At 45.3% G+C, this 17,120-nt stretch overlaps 1 protein-coding gene and 1 long non-coding RNA gene across 4 annotated transcripts in view; both read right to left on the minus strand.

The window, feature by feature from the left end:
• The window catches only part of ESRRG (estrogen related receptor gamma), a 625,647-nt gene extending 623,274 nt beyond the window's left edge, over positions 1-2,373 (minus strand). The window contains exon 1 of one of the 2 annotated variants that reach the window (XM_047704102.1): positions 2,248-2,373. Coding sequence is in view for 1 of the 2 variants with exons in the window: in XM_047704099.1 (XP_047560055.1) it covers positions 2,248-2,249 (2 nt within the window). In the remaining variant the exon portion in view is untranslated. The remainder of the gene's footprint in view (positions 1-2,247) is intronic. The other variant, XM_047704099.1, reaches the window with a different exon arrangement.
• A 4,026-nt stretch (positions 2,374-6,399) lies between these two features.
• Positions 6,400-17,120, minus strand: part of LOC125085980 (uncharacterized) — a 28,607-nt gene continuing 17,886 nt past the window's right edge. For both annotated transcript variants that reach the window (XR_007123064.1, XR_007123063.1), the window contains 3 exons: positions 9,046-9,119; positions 7,504-7,572; positions 6,400-6,815 (listed from right to left, as the gene is read on the minus strand). This is a non-coding gene — a long non-coding RNA (uncharacterized LOC125085980). The remainder of the gene's footprint in view (positions 6,816-7,503; positions 7,573-9,045; positions 9,120-17,120) is intronic.

Here is a 17,120-nt window from a genome sequence, read left to right on the forward strand (position 1 = left end):
TAACCGCAAAATGCTCTAGTCGAGCACTCTTCTCGCTGCGCAGTCCGGGAGCCTGGCACGCCCCGTCCACCTTCAGGCCTCTGATTCTATGCCCAAGAAGAAAGGCCGGGTGGGACAGAGCAATCTTGGCCTTTTCCATCTTGACTCAGCTTCTGAGTGAGGCGCATCCTAGAACACTGGGGACAGGGGCTTAGAATGTGTCTGAGGACCAAGCGCTGGGGAGGCTGAGAAGCTCAAGTCAGTCACGGGGAGACCAGGGGCCACTGCCAGAGACTCTGGGCGGGGGCTTATTGTCTTGGGCTAACGCCAGCGCTGGAGAAACACCCCGTTCTTTTCAAAGGAGACAAGGGGGGAAAACAGCTAGTTACACTCACTCTTTATGGCATACCTTTCCCGTTACCGCATCTCTTCTCTCATTTACTCCTAACTTCCACCTTTCTTTGATGTCCTTCTCTCCTTCCTCCCGTCTTCCTCTTCAGACTTAGGCAAGAAAGTAGAGGCCCAGACAAATGCAGGATAGGAGAGCGGAGTGGCATTTACAGTTCGGGAATGGGGGGAATGGGGCGGCGGGGGGGCATACGCCCCACTCCCCCTGCCCCCAAACTAGGAGCCTGCCACTAGTTTCTGCGACAAAGTTGCACTAAGTTTGGTATCTACCCATACCCCTGAATGCGGCCCAGGGACGGTAACAGAAACCTGCTTCTGCTTCTGACTTGGCCCTTAGGCTTCTGCAAGCTGTTTTGGGCGGGCCCGGGGGTGGGAATCCCGGCAGCTCTGAGCCAGCTACGGGCGGCCCCGTCCTGTCTGAACCAGACTGTCCCTGCAGTGCCAGCGCGGGAGGGAGGCAGGGACGCGCCGGCTGGGAGGAGACCCCTCCTCCGTCTCTGTGACAGGGACCTCAGGGTGCGCACACACCGGACCGTGAGGTCCCTCTCTCCAGGGCACTGCCACAGCCCTGTCCTGGCTCTTCGGTCCCCACCAGTCTATCCACACGGCAGACCGGGCGCTTTGGAGATGTGGCCATAGGGGGATTCCAAGTGTGACATACACTGTGGGAGCAGAAATTGGAGGCGGGTAAGAAGTTAAGCCGGCGAGGGCACAGGGCCCTGCGCGCGGGCGCAAGAAAGGCGAGGCCTCAGTTCTCCCCTCGCTGGTTTCCAACTCCTCCCCACCCCCGTTCTGGGGCTCTGTCCTTGGGCCAAGCGGATCCGAGTCCCGGGTTATTTTCAGTCACAACCTCCTCCACCACCCCACCCCCCCCCATCTCGTGTCTCGGTTCCAAGGGGGAAGGGCAGTCGGACCTGCGGTGCGCGAGTCTCACGCCTGCCGCTGCGCGCCTGCGAGAAAGACGGCTTGGCCGCGGCTCTGCGCGCACAGCCCTTCCCCGCGCCATAAACGCGCGCCGAGCGCTCCTCCCGCCCGGGACTCGGGGAACGCTCCCGCCCGCCCCGCTCCCCGCCCTCTTGACGTCTCAGCTCTAAAACACCGGAGCATCGTCCGAGGCTCTAGCATTAATAAAAAGAGGACAAGGGAAAGGCCCACAGACCGTCGTGATCTCCTTGCGCCTTTGCTATCTGCGCAAGCGAGTCCCGTCCGCAGCCGCTGGGGGGAAAAAGGCATCGCGGAGCCCAGTTCCACCTGGAATTTAGGGAACGGACTCTGACCCTATTTCCCGGCTAGCCTCATCCTGTACCCACGTCGTTCCCTCCTTTTTACCAGGGCGATTCCGAGATTTTAATTAAGACGTCTGTCCCTGCATTGCAGAGGGAGGGTCCCAAATGGCGAGGCTGCCAGAGCACTTGGTTTCCATCCCGCGATCGGTGCCACAGCGGAAGGAAAGGTCGCGATCCAAACGCTCTTAGTCCCCTCCCCCAGCGCGCGGGCCCTACTCCAGGCCCGCTCCATAGCGCCCCTCCCCCACCCTGAGCTCCACACAATTTCCTTCCTTATGAAACACACACGCCCAACCCACCCCGCCTCCCACGTAAAGGCCAGCCCTGTCTCTTTTTGTGCCCACATCCAAACTCAGCTGGAAGTTCAGAGCAGGGCAAAGTCAGAGATGCGCGGAAAGAGAGAATAAGAAGGGAGAAATCCAAGGGGGAGAGGGCGCAGAGAGGAGCTGGAGGTCGCAGGGTCAGGGGCAGACGTGGAGGACAGCCCCAGGGGCGCGGGCGCCGCGGCAGAGCCGCAGCGCCTCCCCCGCGTCTGCCACTCGCGCGCGCCCAGCGGGGTCAAGCGTGGACTCACATGGTCGGACTGCAGAGCCGCTCTCAACTACTGCGAGTGGGTGGTTTCTGGGCTCCCCGAGATCTTCTCCCTGGCTGCCTGCGGTTTGAGGGCAGAAACAAAAACAAAACAAATCACGGGACACAATCGAGACCTGCCGTTCGGCGCCGCGGGGACCTCTCGCACTTAGCGCAGGAAGAGTGGGCGCGGGGATCGCTGCGGCCGCGTGTAGCCTATAAATAGCGAACTTTTAGACCGAATCTACTAACAAATGAGAGTAGCGGGCGTAAATTTGCGCACGACCCCCTTTCCGGGGACGACCCGACCACCCCTCCCGCCACTCTCTAGGCAGGATTTGGGAGAGGACAGATTCGGAAAGGAGGTGGAATTTAATTTTATGAGAATTTGCAGTAGTTTTGATATTTTTGCAGAGGGGGCACTCCGCCTCTTTGAACCTCCCTTTCCGCCCACCTTTGCAGCTTCGTCCCCTCCTTACCCCTCCTTAACCCACTACCCCCGGCAGGGCACTGAAGGTCCCTGCTAGGAAGCGCAAAGGCCCAGGAAAGCGGAGCTGCTAGGGGTTGGCTGTAGAAGCGGGGAGGGGGAGGGGAACACGGAGCCGGGGTTCCCCGGGGATTACTGCAGCGACAGAAGGAAAGCGGAAAACTGCCAGCATTTGGGGGTTTCCTCTGATGCCGGGACGGGAATTTAGGTTCTCCCGAGTTTGGGAGGGGAGTGCGAAAGGGTGAGTACAGAAGGCACAAAGGAGTTCCTAGAGTGCAGATTTCCTTTCCCAGGGTAACAATAAACCTCCAGTGCTAGCAAACCCCCTCTCAGCAACTTTACTTGAACCCTCGGCCCTGACGAGGCCGGGAGAGCGAAGGCGCACGCCGGAGTTAAGTCCCTGCTTGCCTTGGGGGCCGCAAGCTCTCGAAGCAGCGTGTCCTGCCGGCTGGTGCCCCAGGGTCTGGCTCGCTAGCTCCCCGGGGCCGGACGCCTTTTCGCCGAGCCCGCTCACACCTGCCGACCGGAAGAGATCTATTTCACCCGGAGTCTTGAGCACCACTAGCCGTCCGCCCGCCCCCTTTCCTTGCGCCAAGGCCGGATTGCCAATGGTGATTGGGTTAGTTCGATTTTCATTTTCTTTCAGGTGCTTCTTCGAAAACAAAACCCCGAGGACGGCAGGCACTGGCTCTCCACTCCTAACTCTCTAGTTCGGGAGGTTGCTCACTAAAATTTTCCTGGATGTTCCACACGAACCACAGTCAGTAGGGTATCCATTGGGGCGGGAATGTGGGTTGGAGAAATTGAGGGCGCTGCAGGTGAGGCCCCGCAGGTGAAAGGAGGTTGCACTGATCCCCTTCGGAGGCTCGGTTCACGCAAGGCCTGTGGAGCGGGGGCCAAGCCCGCGTACTGGGCCTAAAAGCGGCCTCCAGCTGGGAGGAGGGAGCCGGCGAACGGTGCTGCTTTTTCTTTACGTTGCCTACCGCAGTCCCACACCACCATCCCGCCCCCTGTTAACGGAAATGTCAAATGCCTAACCTCTACCCCTCACTCCTAGGAGAAAATCAGAGAGGGTTTCCGACGCAGTTGGTGTGGGGGCGTTGCTGCCCCATACGCGCTTCTTCCAACACCACTTCCCGCCTATTACCGCCCCATAAACGGAAAAGTTATTTTGTTTTTCCCGGAAACCAGCCGGGTTTGGAAGGAGAGGGGAAAAGCAGAGGCGCTAAGGGGTTGCACCAGCCACTCACCCGGCGGGGTGTGCTCACCGCCTCCTACTCCACGCGAGCGGGCCCGCCAGACAGTGCCAGCCCCCCTTCCCCACCGCCCCCAAGCCCGCGTGGCGGGCCCCCGGGCGGAAGGCGCGCTTCCCCCAGGGCCCGGCCTGAAGCGCACTTGAAGGTGCTCCCAGACGGAGGTGGACGGAGCCCGGGTGTCCCGAGGCACTTCAGCCTGGCCTTGCGCTCCCCTCGCTACGTACCTGTCCCAACCTCCCCGCTCCAGTTGCTGCCCGGGCTGGGGAGCCCGGCCTGGAGCCCCCGCCTCTAGCGGAGCCCGCCCCCGCTCTATCCGCGCGCCCTAGCCCTCCGGGACACTGGGCCAGATATGGGGAGATCGCGGGCCATTGGCTTGGGCCACTGTTTCGAATTGGCTTCGAGCATATGCCCAGATTTCGCGGCACCTTTGTGGGCTGGGAAGACAGCGCCTTACCTTTCACCCCACCCAGACCTCCCCCAACCCTTCGGGTTAACTCCGCAAGGAAACCTCCTTGCGGGCCGAGTGTGGAGGTCAATGAGTGCTTGCGGCTTTTCTCGAAGGTTCTGAGGGTTCGTACTAGAGGAACAGGCCCTATGGAGACAGAAAAGACAGACGCACAAGCAACAGTCCCGTGGCTGTGTTCAGCGCGAAGTTCACGTCTATTGTTTTCTGCCTCGGGGAAAGCTGCCCAGTGTGATAGATCTTTTTAGAGCCCATCACTGGAAGAAAAATCCTGGTGATAACGATTATCTCCCGCTCGCGCTATCTTGCCATCGCCCCAATTCATCTCCCTCTCGCTCCAGCCCCTCGGGGAGAGGAGAAGAGTAAGGGGCTGGCGGGAGGACGGGCCAAGCCGCTGCTCTCGGATGGAGCGGAGAGGCACGAGGCCACTTCATCCGTCCCATTCCGCTCCGGGCTTGGGGGAGAGGACACCGCGGATTTCTTTCCCTGCCAAGCCTCACGCTTCTTTCAAATGATTTTAGTCTGGTGCTCCGGTCTATCCATATACATTTCCAATCTCATGGCTCATAAACTATTAGCAAAATGGTTTCATTATTCACCTTCTGTATCCTACAAAAGGGAGAAAAGAAGGGAGCGGCAGGAAGGCAGAGTGGGGGTGGGGGGCAGTCGTTGGACACTAGTTAACAATGATCCTGCCCGTGTTTAAATCATGGTTCAGACTGCCTTCTTCAAGCTGACATTCAACAAATCTGATCCGTTTCCAAGGATCTGTAGCCGACCCCTTCTCTCCCCCTCTACCCTCCCCTCTTTTGCTCTCTCTTTCTCTCCATCCATCACTATCCATCTATCCTTAACACCCAGGTTTCTAGAGGGACCAGATGAATAGCTAAGATACTGCAAATCCATTATTTGCTTCATTAGGTGTCATCAATAAGGCACGCCCTTCAGATACGACACATACGATTATTTGGTTAGAATGGCTACCCCGGTACCCTTAAGGGGGGTGTTGGTGATGGAATCACATACCATCCCTGAAACCAAGCCGTCCTAAGTGACAAGGCTAGGATGATAACCAAGAAGTTGGCCGAAGGCTCGGTGTGGCGCTCATGTGCCCAATTGGGCACCAAGTCCTCTTCTGGCTTCCGCAAGACTGGGGACGCGAGGAAGTTGCAAAGTGGTGTGTATGTGTGTGTATAAGCCTGCGTGTGTGCGCGCGCGCAAGCGCGTGCCCGTGTGAATGTGTGTGGAGAGAATGGGGGGGGTGTAACCGATCGGGGTCTTTGTTTGCCTCTGAGAGGTGGCAAAAAAAAAAAAATTTTTTTTAAATTTTGCCTGAGTAAGCCGGAATTAAAAGACAAATAGAAACAAACTGGCTCGTGGAGGCCCGAGAACTCTGTGCATGGGCTAAACAAGGTAGAAGACTGCGGGCGGGCGTGAACTGGCAGAAGCGGCCTTGGGCGACGGGAATCCGACCGGCTTCTCCGCTGGGGGCGATGATGATATTGTCTCCACCGATACTTTTAACTTTTCATAAATTCTATCTAGAATGACTCTATCACAACACACGCGCGCGCGCGCGCACGCACACACATACACACACACGCTCTTCCCCTGCACTTTCTGAAAATATTAAGGACGCTAGGCAAGTGAGATTGCGGTAATTATCCCTGGATGTAGAAACCAGTCTGGCTGCTGGAGGCCCCTTTGCAGTCGCCCGCGGCAGCGGCGGCGGCGGCGGCGGCGCGCGGACCCGCGCAGAGGCCGGGGACTCCGGGCGCCTGCTAGGTGACCGCGCCGCGCGGCCGCCGCTCGCCGGCTGTTTAATATACATGGGGTGGGAACGGAGGGAAACGGATCTCGGGCCGGCACGTCCTGCAGAAAAAAAAAAGAAAGAAAAAAAAGAAATCAATTTGCTATTTATTTTTTGAAAAATACAGATTTAGAGAATTTTTTTTTCCAGCCCGACCCCCTCCAAGAACGGCGGCCCACATTTAATTACGTCTTTTAATGACTTTTCCCTTATTTGCCGTTGCTATTTCACGTTAAGGGCGGGGGCGGGGTGGCGTTTCTTTGGGGGGTTTTCAATTCTGGTATCTTCAAAAAGATTTGCCTTATGTGTTAATTGCATGCTGTTAAGCACATCTGGGACTGCGTGCTGACCAACTCGGACCAACTTTTAATTAACACATTGACCCGGCGAAGAAGCAGCCGCCCAGCCTCCCCCTCGAAATATGTATATTAGCCGCGCGGAAGCCGCTCGGCCCGCGCCGCCAGGTGCGTGCGAGGAATTGCCTGCGTCGAGGGGCGGGAGGGGTGCAAATTGCAACCGCTCGCTCTCTTCCAGCGAACATTCTCTCGCCTTCCCTCTAGGAAAACAAAGAAAAAGGAGTGAGTGACCGGCTCCAGAAGCAGGCTTCTTATATCCTTTAATGTGACTTGACCCTGGGCGGGGAACTTAGGAGGATGGAAGGGAAGACCCCGGAATCATTTCTAATCAGCCTAACCTGGGCTTATTGGGTCTGAGCTGAGATGGAGCCTGAGCTCTTTAAATGGTCCGAGTTCTCTGTGAATGAAGAGAAGCGGTGGCCAAGAAGAGACCGGCCAAGGAGAGACCCGGCCAACGGCTGCCTTTTGTGGTTCTGGCCTTCCTGCTTCCAACCTCCTCCCCTGCGCCACGGGCTCCCGGAAGCAAAACCGCAAACTCTCGCAGGCCTGTGTCTGGGGACCGGGAATAGGGGTCCCCAGGTCCCCTGCCTGGAGCGCACTGTAGTCAGGAGGCAGAAGGGAATCGATGGCTAGTGTTAGGGCTCTAGGCCCAGTGGCCGAGTCTAGAGTGTTCCGGGGTGATCTTCTAGCCAGGCCAGTCACATCCTGGCTGGAGGGAGGAGGAAACCCGGAGCGCTCCCGGACGATGCCACCTGCAGATACAGGCAATTTCACCCTAAGTAATTTCATTCAGAATGGATGGCATCTCACTGGAGTGGTGCCTTCAAAGTGAGTGCCTCGCCGGCTTCCCCGTGGAGCACAAATGCGGGTTAATCCCCAGATACGTACTCATTTTCTCTTTCCGCATCTAATCTCCACGGACTCGCTCTTCCAAGTGCTTAGCTGCAGCATACATCCCTATAAAAAAAAATGTCAAAGCGGTATTCCTTCTCCCAGCCATAAAAAAGTTGGAGCGAATCGCTCCCAAGTTACCGTTTAACGTCCCCTCCAGGTAACAGCTGAAGTTTCTTGTTTGACATTTTTCATTCCCCAATACAGAACTTTTCAAAAAATATGTAGTACCAGCGCGAGCAGAAGTATATGTCGCAATAAATTCACGGCTGTATGCTCTATGTCGATGCTTTGCAAAATTTAATGTGACGAGATTGCTCCCCAAATTCTTTCCACTTTTCTTTTTTTCCCTCTTATTCTTATTCTCCTTTTTGTGTCCTTCCCTTGAATCTATTTTGCCCATCAATTTATCAGGGAATCTGCAAAAACTTAAAACTGACAAAATAGAGAAGATAAAGGCAGGAGAACAAAGTTCTGTTACTCAGTAATTCCTGAGTTCCTCCAGATCTCTTTATATTCAGATAAAGATTAAAGGTATTATATATATATATATATATATATATAGTCAGTTGGTAATTTACAACTGGTAAATTACAATGTCTCTTTGCAGAGAAAGGGCCTCTGAAAAGTTAGCACAAGCATTACCCAAATGGCTTTGAGTTTTAGTGGACCACAGCTACTTATTTTAGCTCACAAATTGGTCTGCAAAATTGCAGCACACACCTGACATCCAGGGAAAAAACAAGAGTTGGATACCCCAGCTGGTTCTTTTGATTTACTCTGCCTGGTAAGATGTACGCTGGTGTGTTTTGATAAGAGGAAAAAAAAAGGGAGTCAGCAGTTTGATTTGGAAACTCTTTTATTGCTGAATATGGTTGCAGGTTTAAACTAAAGAATGTGTTTCTGCTGGGGACATTTGCATGACACATCCATATGCATTAGCAGCTGCACGGTGTTATATCATCAGTTCCTGTGAGCATTTATCTTTTTTTCCCCTTCTGTCTTTCTCAAAGGAAGCTGGTAAGTGGCTTATAGAAGAACCATATAGACTTTAAAGATAATATGAGTCTTCCGGAGTCCTTCAGGTCCTCAGCACCTAATTGGCCTACAGCAACTTGTTTCTTTTGAGGACTTTGGAGTATCTGAAGTAACTTGCTCCCTGGTTACATTTTTTAACCTATAAGATGGATCAACTGGGTATGAAATATAATAAAAATTATCCAAAGAAAGGAGTCTTGGCCATTCAACTCTGTATTCACGAAAACGGTGTTGTCATCAACATTCCTCTGCTGATTTGCTTTGTGACTTAACAGAGAAACTTTTCATCAGGTACATTTGCCATAAATGCATGTCTTGATACTTGATAGAGGTAATATTTTTGAATATCAGGATAGCTAAGACCTTTCCACACTACCGTGTACTGATGGCGTCAGAGACCACAGAGCAGATCTAGAAAAATGTGTGCTCCTTCAGACACTGTATGAGCTGTACAAAGGCCATTGTATGATATCTGCAGCAACGGTCGGCATCTAATCCTACCTGAACTTTGTTTCATATGTCTGATTCTCTCTGAATTCCAGTGATCTGTAAACAATAGGAACCACCATGTCAAACTGAAATCAGAAATCTGTATTTGGTCTGCTTCTGTTCAGTAGCACAGCCGACTTAGTAAAAAAAGAAAACTGTACCTTTAAATTGTAGTCGTTGAGTCAGGGTGACTAGGAAGCATATAGACCCAAACCGATACTAACCGGAGCACATTTTTAAAAATCACTTCATACCAGCTCACACTTAGTGTTCTGTGGAATTGTTTGAGAATAGCCATGCTCAAATTTTTAAAGTATTAGTGTATTACAGGTATATTACAAAGTGAAACAAAAAATCTTACACACACACACACACACAAAGTAAAAGATAATAATCCTTAGGAATTCGTATAGCCAATAAAGATACCCTACTGGAAGTATTGTGGTTTTTTTCTCCCTTTGTTGTAGCTTTTTTGGTCATCAGAGAAGATATTTAGAGGAAACAAGAAATGACAATAATTAATAAAATGGTGTCACATGTTTTTTTTCCTAAAATACTTGGAACTAATATGCACTACTGTACGAGTGGGTATGCACAATGACACATAAATATGCATGAGCCTAAATAATAATCTATTTTTATGTCTTGTTTCCAGATGTTTGCAAATAACACTAGTGCATTGGCTTGACCTAACCAAATGGTAGCTAAGATCTCTGCCATTCAATTGAATACTAGATAAGTATCACAGAACAAATTCCTTCTGCCTTCCATTGCACAAAAGTTGTTGGGCTTTTTTTTTTAACTATTCAACTTTAAAACAGTAATTTACTATCATGTGGATGAAAGTAACAACAGTTGCTTGGTATTATATAATGGAAAATTAAACAGCTGCTTTATTTTGTTCAATTAATTATTTTTTTTAAAGATTTTATTTATTTATTTGTCATAGAGAGAGAAGCGAGAGTGAGCACAGGCAGACAGAGTGGCAGGCAGAGGCAGAGGGAGAAGCAGGCTCGCTGCCAAGCAAGGAGCCCGATGTGGGACTCGATCCCAGGACGCTGGGATCATGACCTGAGCCGAAGGCAGCTGCTTAACCAACTGAGCCACCCAGCCGTCCCAAAGTGAGAACTCAATTAATTATTTTAGTGATAACTAGAACCACCAATTATTAGAACTGGTGAGTTTAGCTGTTTAGAACATGGGCTGGAATTAATTCTGTGGCTAACTATGATCAGGGGCTGCGTGTCACACTCCCAACTCTAACCAGCCCTGGACAGTTATGTCCCAGAGGTGACAAAAGGTACAAATGAGAATGCAGATACATTTGCCCGAACCAGAGAAAAATATTTATTTTTTAAAGTATACATCTTCTTTCCAGCATTAAGTACAGAAGCTATGGGACACGTGTCTACAATCCGATGAAATCTCTCTGGCAAGATTTATTAGAGAACAGGAACAGGGAGCAAAAAGACGTGGCGAAGGTTACAAGGAGAACTTTGCTAGGATGAAGAACACTACCTCTCTGGTATTGGTGCGTCATTTAAAACTCTTAGAGAGCAGATGCTACTGCTTCAGTGTATATTCGCTTTAAGATGAAGAACGAATTTGTTTGCTTTCAGATTGTATTTTGACATTAAACATTTCTGGATGCACTAATAGTGTCAATAGACTTTGGGATACGGGGGATCTTGAAGAATTACTTATTTGCCTATCCATTCAGCTCTTGGTTATGTTTTCAAAATCATTCTATTTCTTTCTCTGAGCCTTTCCTTGTCACAGGACACACTATCATAGGCTCTTTGAAACACGATGGCTAAGATAAACGGGAGGCCATGACAACAGATCACCTTGATTCAGCAGATCTAAATCAAAAAGCAGAGAGAAGTCTTGTTAAGTCAGTATTTAATTCTACAGCCATTTATTCATACTCATTTCCAAGAAGTATGAACTAGGTAATATGGATATTCAAAAGCCAATGATTGTAGTCTGACATGTAAGGAGCTCAGATGTTGCCACTCTAACAAGTGAAAAACTGAACAATCTTCCTACATCCACCAGAGAAGTGAGGTCACAGGGCAAAATTTCTACCCCCAAAATTGGAAAGACAGACAGATGAAAACAAACCATCACAACCTATGGCAACAAAATCCTAAGTGTGAAAACCTCCTTGGGAACCAGTCCTGGGGTAGGAAAATAGCAACTGCAACTGAGAAATTGCCAGAGGCTCAGTGTGGACAGATCTGAGAGCTCAGAACTCCGACAGGAGCGCATTACAGATGGGACCCCATCCTTCTGTGACTTTTATTTCTAGGAACTCTACACCTCACTGTGAATATCAGGTAAAACTCCTCAGACTTCTGGCAGGAGGAGGGGAAAAGAAACTACTTTTTCTATGTCTTTCAGGGGTGCCTGGGTGGCTCAGTGGGTTAAAGCCTCTGCCTTCAGCTCAGGTGATGATCCCAGAGTCCTGGGATAGAGCATAACACATCAGGCTCTCTGCTTAGCAGGGAACCTGCTTCCTCCTCTCTCTGCCTGCCTCTCTGCCTACTTGTGATCTCTCTCCGTCAAATAAATAATTAAAATCTTTAAAAAAAACACACACACACAACTTTATACGTCTTTTTTTTTGTTTTGTTTTTTTGTTTTTTGTTTTTTCACAAAGTCTGATCTCAGGAGAAACTATTTTGCCAGAGCCTGACCTACTTGGGCTTAACAGAGCCTAACCTACCTGAGGAAAGGGAAATACCAAACTCCAGCCCCCTCTAGCCATTATGTCCCACCTAAGGGGATGACACTGATATGCACTAGTGAAATGCACAGACACTTAAAACACTGTGATCTAGGGAGCCTGGGTGGCTCAGTGGGTTAAGCCGCTGCCTTCAGCTCAGGTCATGATCTCAGGGTCCTGGGATCGAGTCCCGCATCGGGCTCTCTGCTCAGCAGGGAGCCTGCTTCTCTCTCTCTCTCTCTCTCTCTCTCTGCCTGCCTCTCTGTCTACTTGTGATCTCTCTCTGTCAAATAAACAAATAAAATCTTTAAAAAAAAAAAAAAACAAAACACTGTGATCTAATCATAACACTATAGAACATGTCCAGCACCCTGACACCTTACCATCACATTACTAAATTACACTAATAAAGACCTATTGACTACAGTTTCCTTTGCCCAGTATATCGTGTCCATCTCCCAACAAAAATTATAAGGCATACTGAAAAGCAGTAAACACAGTTTAAAGAGACTAAACAAGCATTAGAACCAGTCAGATATGGCAAGAATTTTGGAATTAGACCAGGAATTTAAAAAATATATATGATTAGTACGATAAGGGCTTTAACAGTAAAAGTAGATAGCATGCAAGAGCAAAGGGATAATGTAAGCAGAGATATAGAAGTTCTAAGAAAGAATCAAAAAGAAATACTAGAAAAAGACTAAGAGAAATGAAAAATGCCTTTGATGGTCTCACTAGGAAACTGGACACAGCTGAGGAAAGAATATCTGAGTTGAGAATGTGACAATAAAAAACTTTGAAAACTGAGAGCATGAGAAAAAAGAAAAAAAAAAAGAATAAAACATCCAGGAACTGTGGGACAACTGCAAGTTGTAATATTTACAATCGGAATACCGTAAGAGGAAAGAATGAAAGTAACAGAAGCAATATTTGAACCAGTAATGACTGAGAATTTCTCACGATTGATATCAGACATCAAACCACAGATCTAGAAAGCTCAGGGAACACCAAGTAGGATGAATGTCAAAAAGAGACTACACTAGATAGATCATATTCAAACTTTAGAAAAATCAAAGAAATAGTGAAATATTTAATGCATTGAGAGAAAAAACTACCAACCTAGAATTCTGTACCCTTTGAAATTATTCTTCTAAAATGAGGGTGTAATAAAGACTTTCTTAGACAAACAAATCTTAGACAAAAAAAAAAACTGTTGCCAGTACACTTGCAAGAAATGTTAAGTTCTTTAGAGAAAAGAAAAATGATATAAGTCAGGAACTTGGATCTACATAAAGAAAGGAAGAGCTAGGGTGCCTGGGTGGCTCAGTGGTTAAAGCCTCTGCCTTCGGCTCAGGTCATGATCTCAGGGTCCTGGGATCGAGTCCCGCATCGGGCTCTCTGCTCAGCAGGGATCCTGCCTCCTTCTCCTGTCTCTCTCTGCCTGCCTCTCTGCCTACTTGTGATCTGTCAAAAAAAAAAAAAAAAAAAAAAAAAAAAGACAGGAAGAGCTTTAGAGGAGGAATAGTGAGTATGAAATAAAAACATTTATTTTTATTGTTCTTAATTGATCTAAGAGATAACAACTTATTCAAAATAATAAAAGCAGTAATATATTTGATGATTATAGTTTATATATAAATGAAAATGAATGAAAAAATGATCTAAAGAACAGGAGGGAGGAAATAGGATTATTTTGTTATTGTAATGTACTTGCACTAACCATGCTACAGTGTTATTTGAAAGTGGACTTGGAGTAGTTGAAAATATATATTCCAAACTCTAAGGCAGCCACTTAAAAATAAAACAGTAAAACAATATGCATAATTGATGTGCTATGAAATGAGAGGAAATGGAATAACATAAAATGCTCAATTAAAATAACAAAAACAAACAATTATAGAAGACAAAAATAGGGACAAAGAATAAGGGCAACAGATAGAAAACAGTAACATATATGGTAGATAGTAATTTAACTATATCAATAATCACTTTAAACACCCATGCTTTAAATATACCAAATAAAAGACAAAGGTTGTCAGATCAAAAAACAAGGTATAAATATGTTATCTATAAGTAACCGACTTTAAATATTAAGTCACACATAAATTGAAAGTAAAGGGATGGAAGAAAATATACCATGCTAACACTAATTAAAAGAAAATGGGAGCGGCCATATTAATTTCAGATAAAGCAGAACAAGGAAACTTGTCAGGGATAAAGAACAACATTACATAATGATAAAGGGCACAATATTCTTTTTTTAAAGATTTATTTATTTAAAAGAGAGATTAACTTCTTAAATTCATATGGAACATTCACCAAGATAGGCCCCATTCTGCATCATAAAACACAACTTGACAAATTTAAAAGAATAGAAATTATGTATGTCTATTCAGATCACAATAGGATTAAACAAGAAATCAATAACAAAAATATAGCTGGAAAATTCCAAAATACTTAGAGATTAAAATCACTCTTCTCAATAACTCATAAATCAAAGAAGAAAGCTCAAGACAAATTAAAATATATTTTGAGCTAAATAAAAATGAAAGCACAGTTCATCAAAATTTGTGAGATTTGGCAAGAGCAACACTTAGAGGGAAATTTATAGCATTGAATGAATATAATAGAAAAGAAGAAAGATCTAAAATTAATCAAGCTTCCACCTTAGGAAACTAGGGGGAAAAAAGAACAAAATAAATCTAAAATAAGCAGAGGAAAAAAAATAATAGAAATTAGAGCAGAAGTAAATAAAATTGGAAACAGGAGATCAATGGAGAAAAATCGACAAAATTGAAAGCTGTTTCTTTGAGAAGACCAATAAAATGAGAAGCCTTTAGCCAAGCTAATGGGAAAAAGAGAGGGGAAATTATTGATATGATAAATGAAAGAGAGAACATAACTACATATCTCATGGATACTAAAAGAATAATAAAGGAATATTATGAACAACTCTATGGCCACAAAGTTGACAATTAGATGAAAGGGATTTTGATATTAGGGTGATGCTGACCTCAGAGAATGAGTTAGGAAGTATTTCTTTTGCTTCTATTTTTGGAAGAGATTATAGATAATTGGTAAAATTTCTCTCAGAAACAATTGATGGAATTTACCAGGGAATTCATCTGGGCCTGTAGCTTTCTGCTTTGGAAGTTTACTAATTAGTGATTAAATCTGTTTAGTAACTATAAGCTAATTCAAGTTATTTCTTCTTGTGTGAGTTTTGACAGATTATATCTTTAAAAAAAATTTTCCATTTCATTTCTCCATTTCATCTAATCCAACGAAGTATAAAAAGATTTATATACCACAATCAAAGAGGATTTATTCCAGATATACAATGCTGGTTGAACATTTGAAAAAACAGTTGATGTAATTTGTCACATCAACAGGCTAAAGAAGAAAGTCTCATGATGTACCAGTTGATGCAGAAAAAAATATTTGACAAAATCTAACACCAGTTTATGATAAAAATTCTCAGCATACTAGGAATAGTAGAAAACTTCTCCAACCTAATAAAGAATATCTACCAAAAAAGCCCCTATAACTAATATGCTTAGTGGTGAGAAACTAAAGGCTTTCCTGTTAAGATCAAGAACAAGGCAAGAATGTCCCTTCTCACCGCTGCTTTTCAACATCATACTGGAAGTCCTAGCTCATACAATAAGAGAACAAAAGGTCATGAAAGTCATCTGCTTGGGAAGAAGAAATAAAACTGTCTGTTCATAGATGACATGATTGTTTATATGTAGAAAATCTGGAAGAAAATCAACAACAAAAATCCTCCTAGAACTAATAAGCAATTGTAGCCAAATTGCAGTCTACAAGGTTAATATGTAAAAGTCAATTGCTTTCCTATATACCAGCAATAAACAAAAGGAATTTTGAATTAAAAATACACTACCACTTACATTAGTGCCAAAAAAAGAGAAATACTTAAGTTTAAATCTAACATAACATGTGCAACATCAATGTGAAGAAAACTACGAAACTCTGGGAAAACAGAAATCAAAGGCAAATTAAATAAATGGAGAGATATTCCATGTTCATGGTTAGAAAGACTCAACATTGTGAGGATGTAGTCCTTCCCAACTTGATGTATAGATTCAAGGCAATTCCGATCAAAAGCTGAGTAAGTTATTTTGAGGTTATCAACAAACTGATTCTAAAGTTTATAGGAAAGTGGCCAAGACTCAAAATAGCCGATGCAATACTGAAGGAGAACAATGTTGGAACATTGACACTACTTGATTTCAAGACCTACTTTTAAAGTTACGGTATTCAAGACACTGTAGTATTGATGAAAAAATGGACAACTAGATCAATAGAACAGATTAGAGACCCCAGAAATAGACACATATAAGTATAGTTAACTGATCTTTCACAAAAGAATAAAAGCAATATAATGGAGAAGATAGTCTTTCCAACCAATGGTGCTAAAACAACTAGACATCCATATGCAAAAATGAATCTAAACATAAACTTTACACTGTTAACAAAAATTAACTCAAATTGTATCAAAGACCTAAATACAGAACACAAAACTAAAAGCTCCCATTAGCTAATATAGGAAGAAACCTAAATGATCTTGGGTATGGTGCTGACTTTTTACATACAACACCAAAGGCTTGAAAGAAGCAATTGATAAGTTCAGACCTCATTAAAATTTTAAAACATCTACTCTGTGAAAGACAGTCTCAAGAGAATGAGAAGACAAACCACAGATTTTACAAAGGACCGTTACCAAAATATACAAAGAACACTTGAAACACAGTAATAGTAAGAGTAACAAGGCAATTAAAAAATGGATAAAAGATGTGAACAGACAATTCACAAAGGAGAAATACAGATGGCAAGCAAACTCATGAAAGATGTTTAATATCGTATATCATCAGAGAATGGCAAATTAGAACTATAATGAAATAACACTACACAATTACTAGAATGACCAAAATCCAAACACTGACAACGACAAATATTGGTGAGAACGTAGAACAAAAAAACCACTCATTCAATGCTGGTAGGAATGCAAAATGGTACAGCCACTTTGGAAGAGAATCTGACAATTTCTTACAAAACTAAACATATTTTTACCTTATAATCAGCAGTTGCATTCTTTGGTATTTATGAATGGAAAACTATGTCCACAGTAATACCTTGAACTTAGATGTTTATAACAGCTTTATTCTTAATTTCTAAAATTTGGAATCAACCAATAAGTCATTCAGTAAGTTAATGGAGAAATAAACTGAGGTACATTCAGACAATGGAATATTATTCAAGGTTAAAAAGAAATGATCAAATTAGGAAAAGGCATGGATGAAATGTAAATGCATATTACTAGGTAAAAGAAGCCATT

The sequence above is a fragment of the Lutra lutra genome, chromosome 15 (genome assembly GCF_902655055.1).
Source record: "Lutra lutra chromosome 15, mLutLut1.2, whole genome shotgun sequence".
Lineage (NCBI taxonomy): Eukaryota > Metazoa > Chordata > Mammalia > Carnivora > Mustelidae > Lutra > Lutra lutra.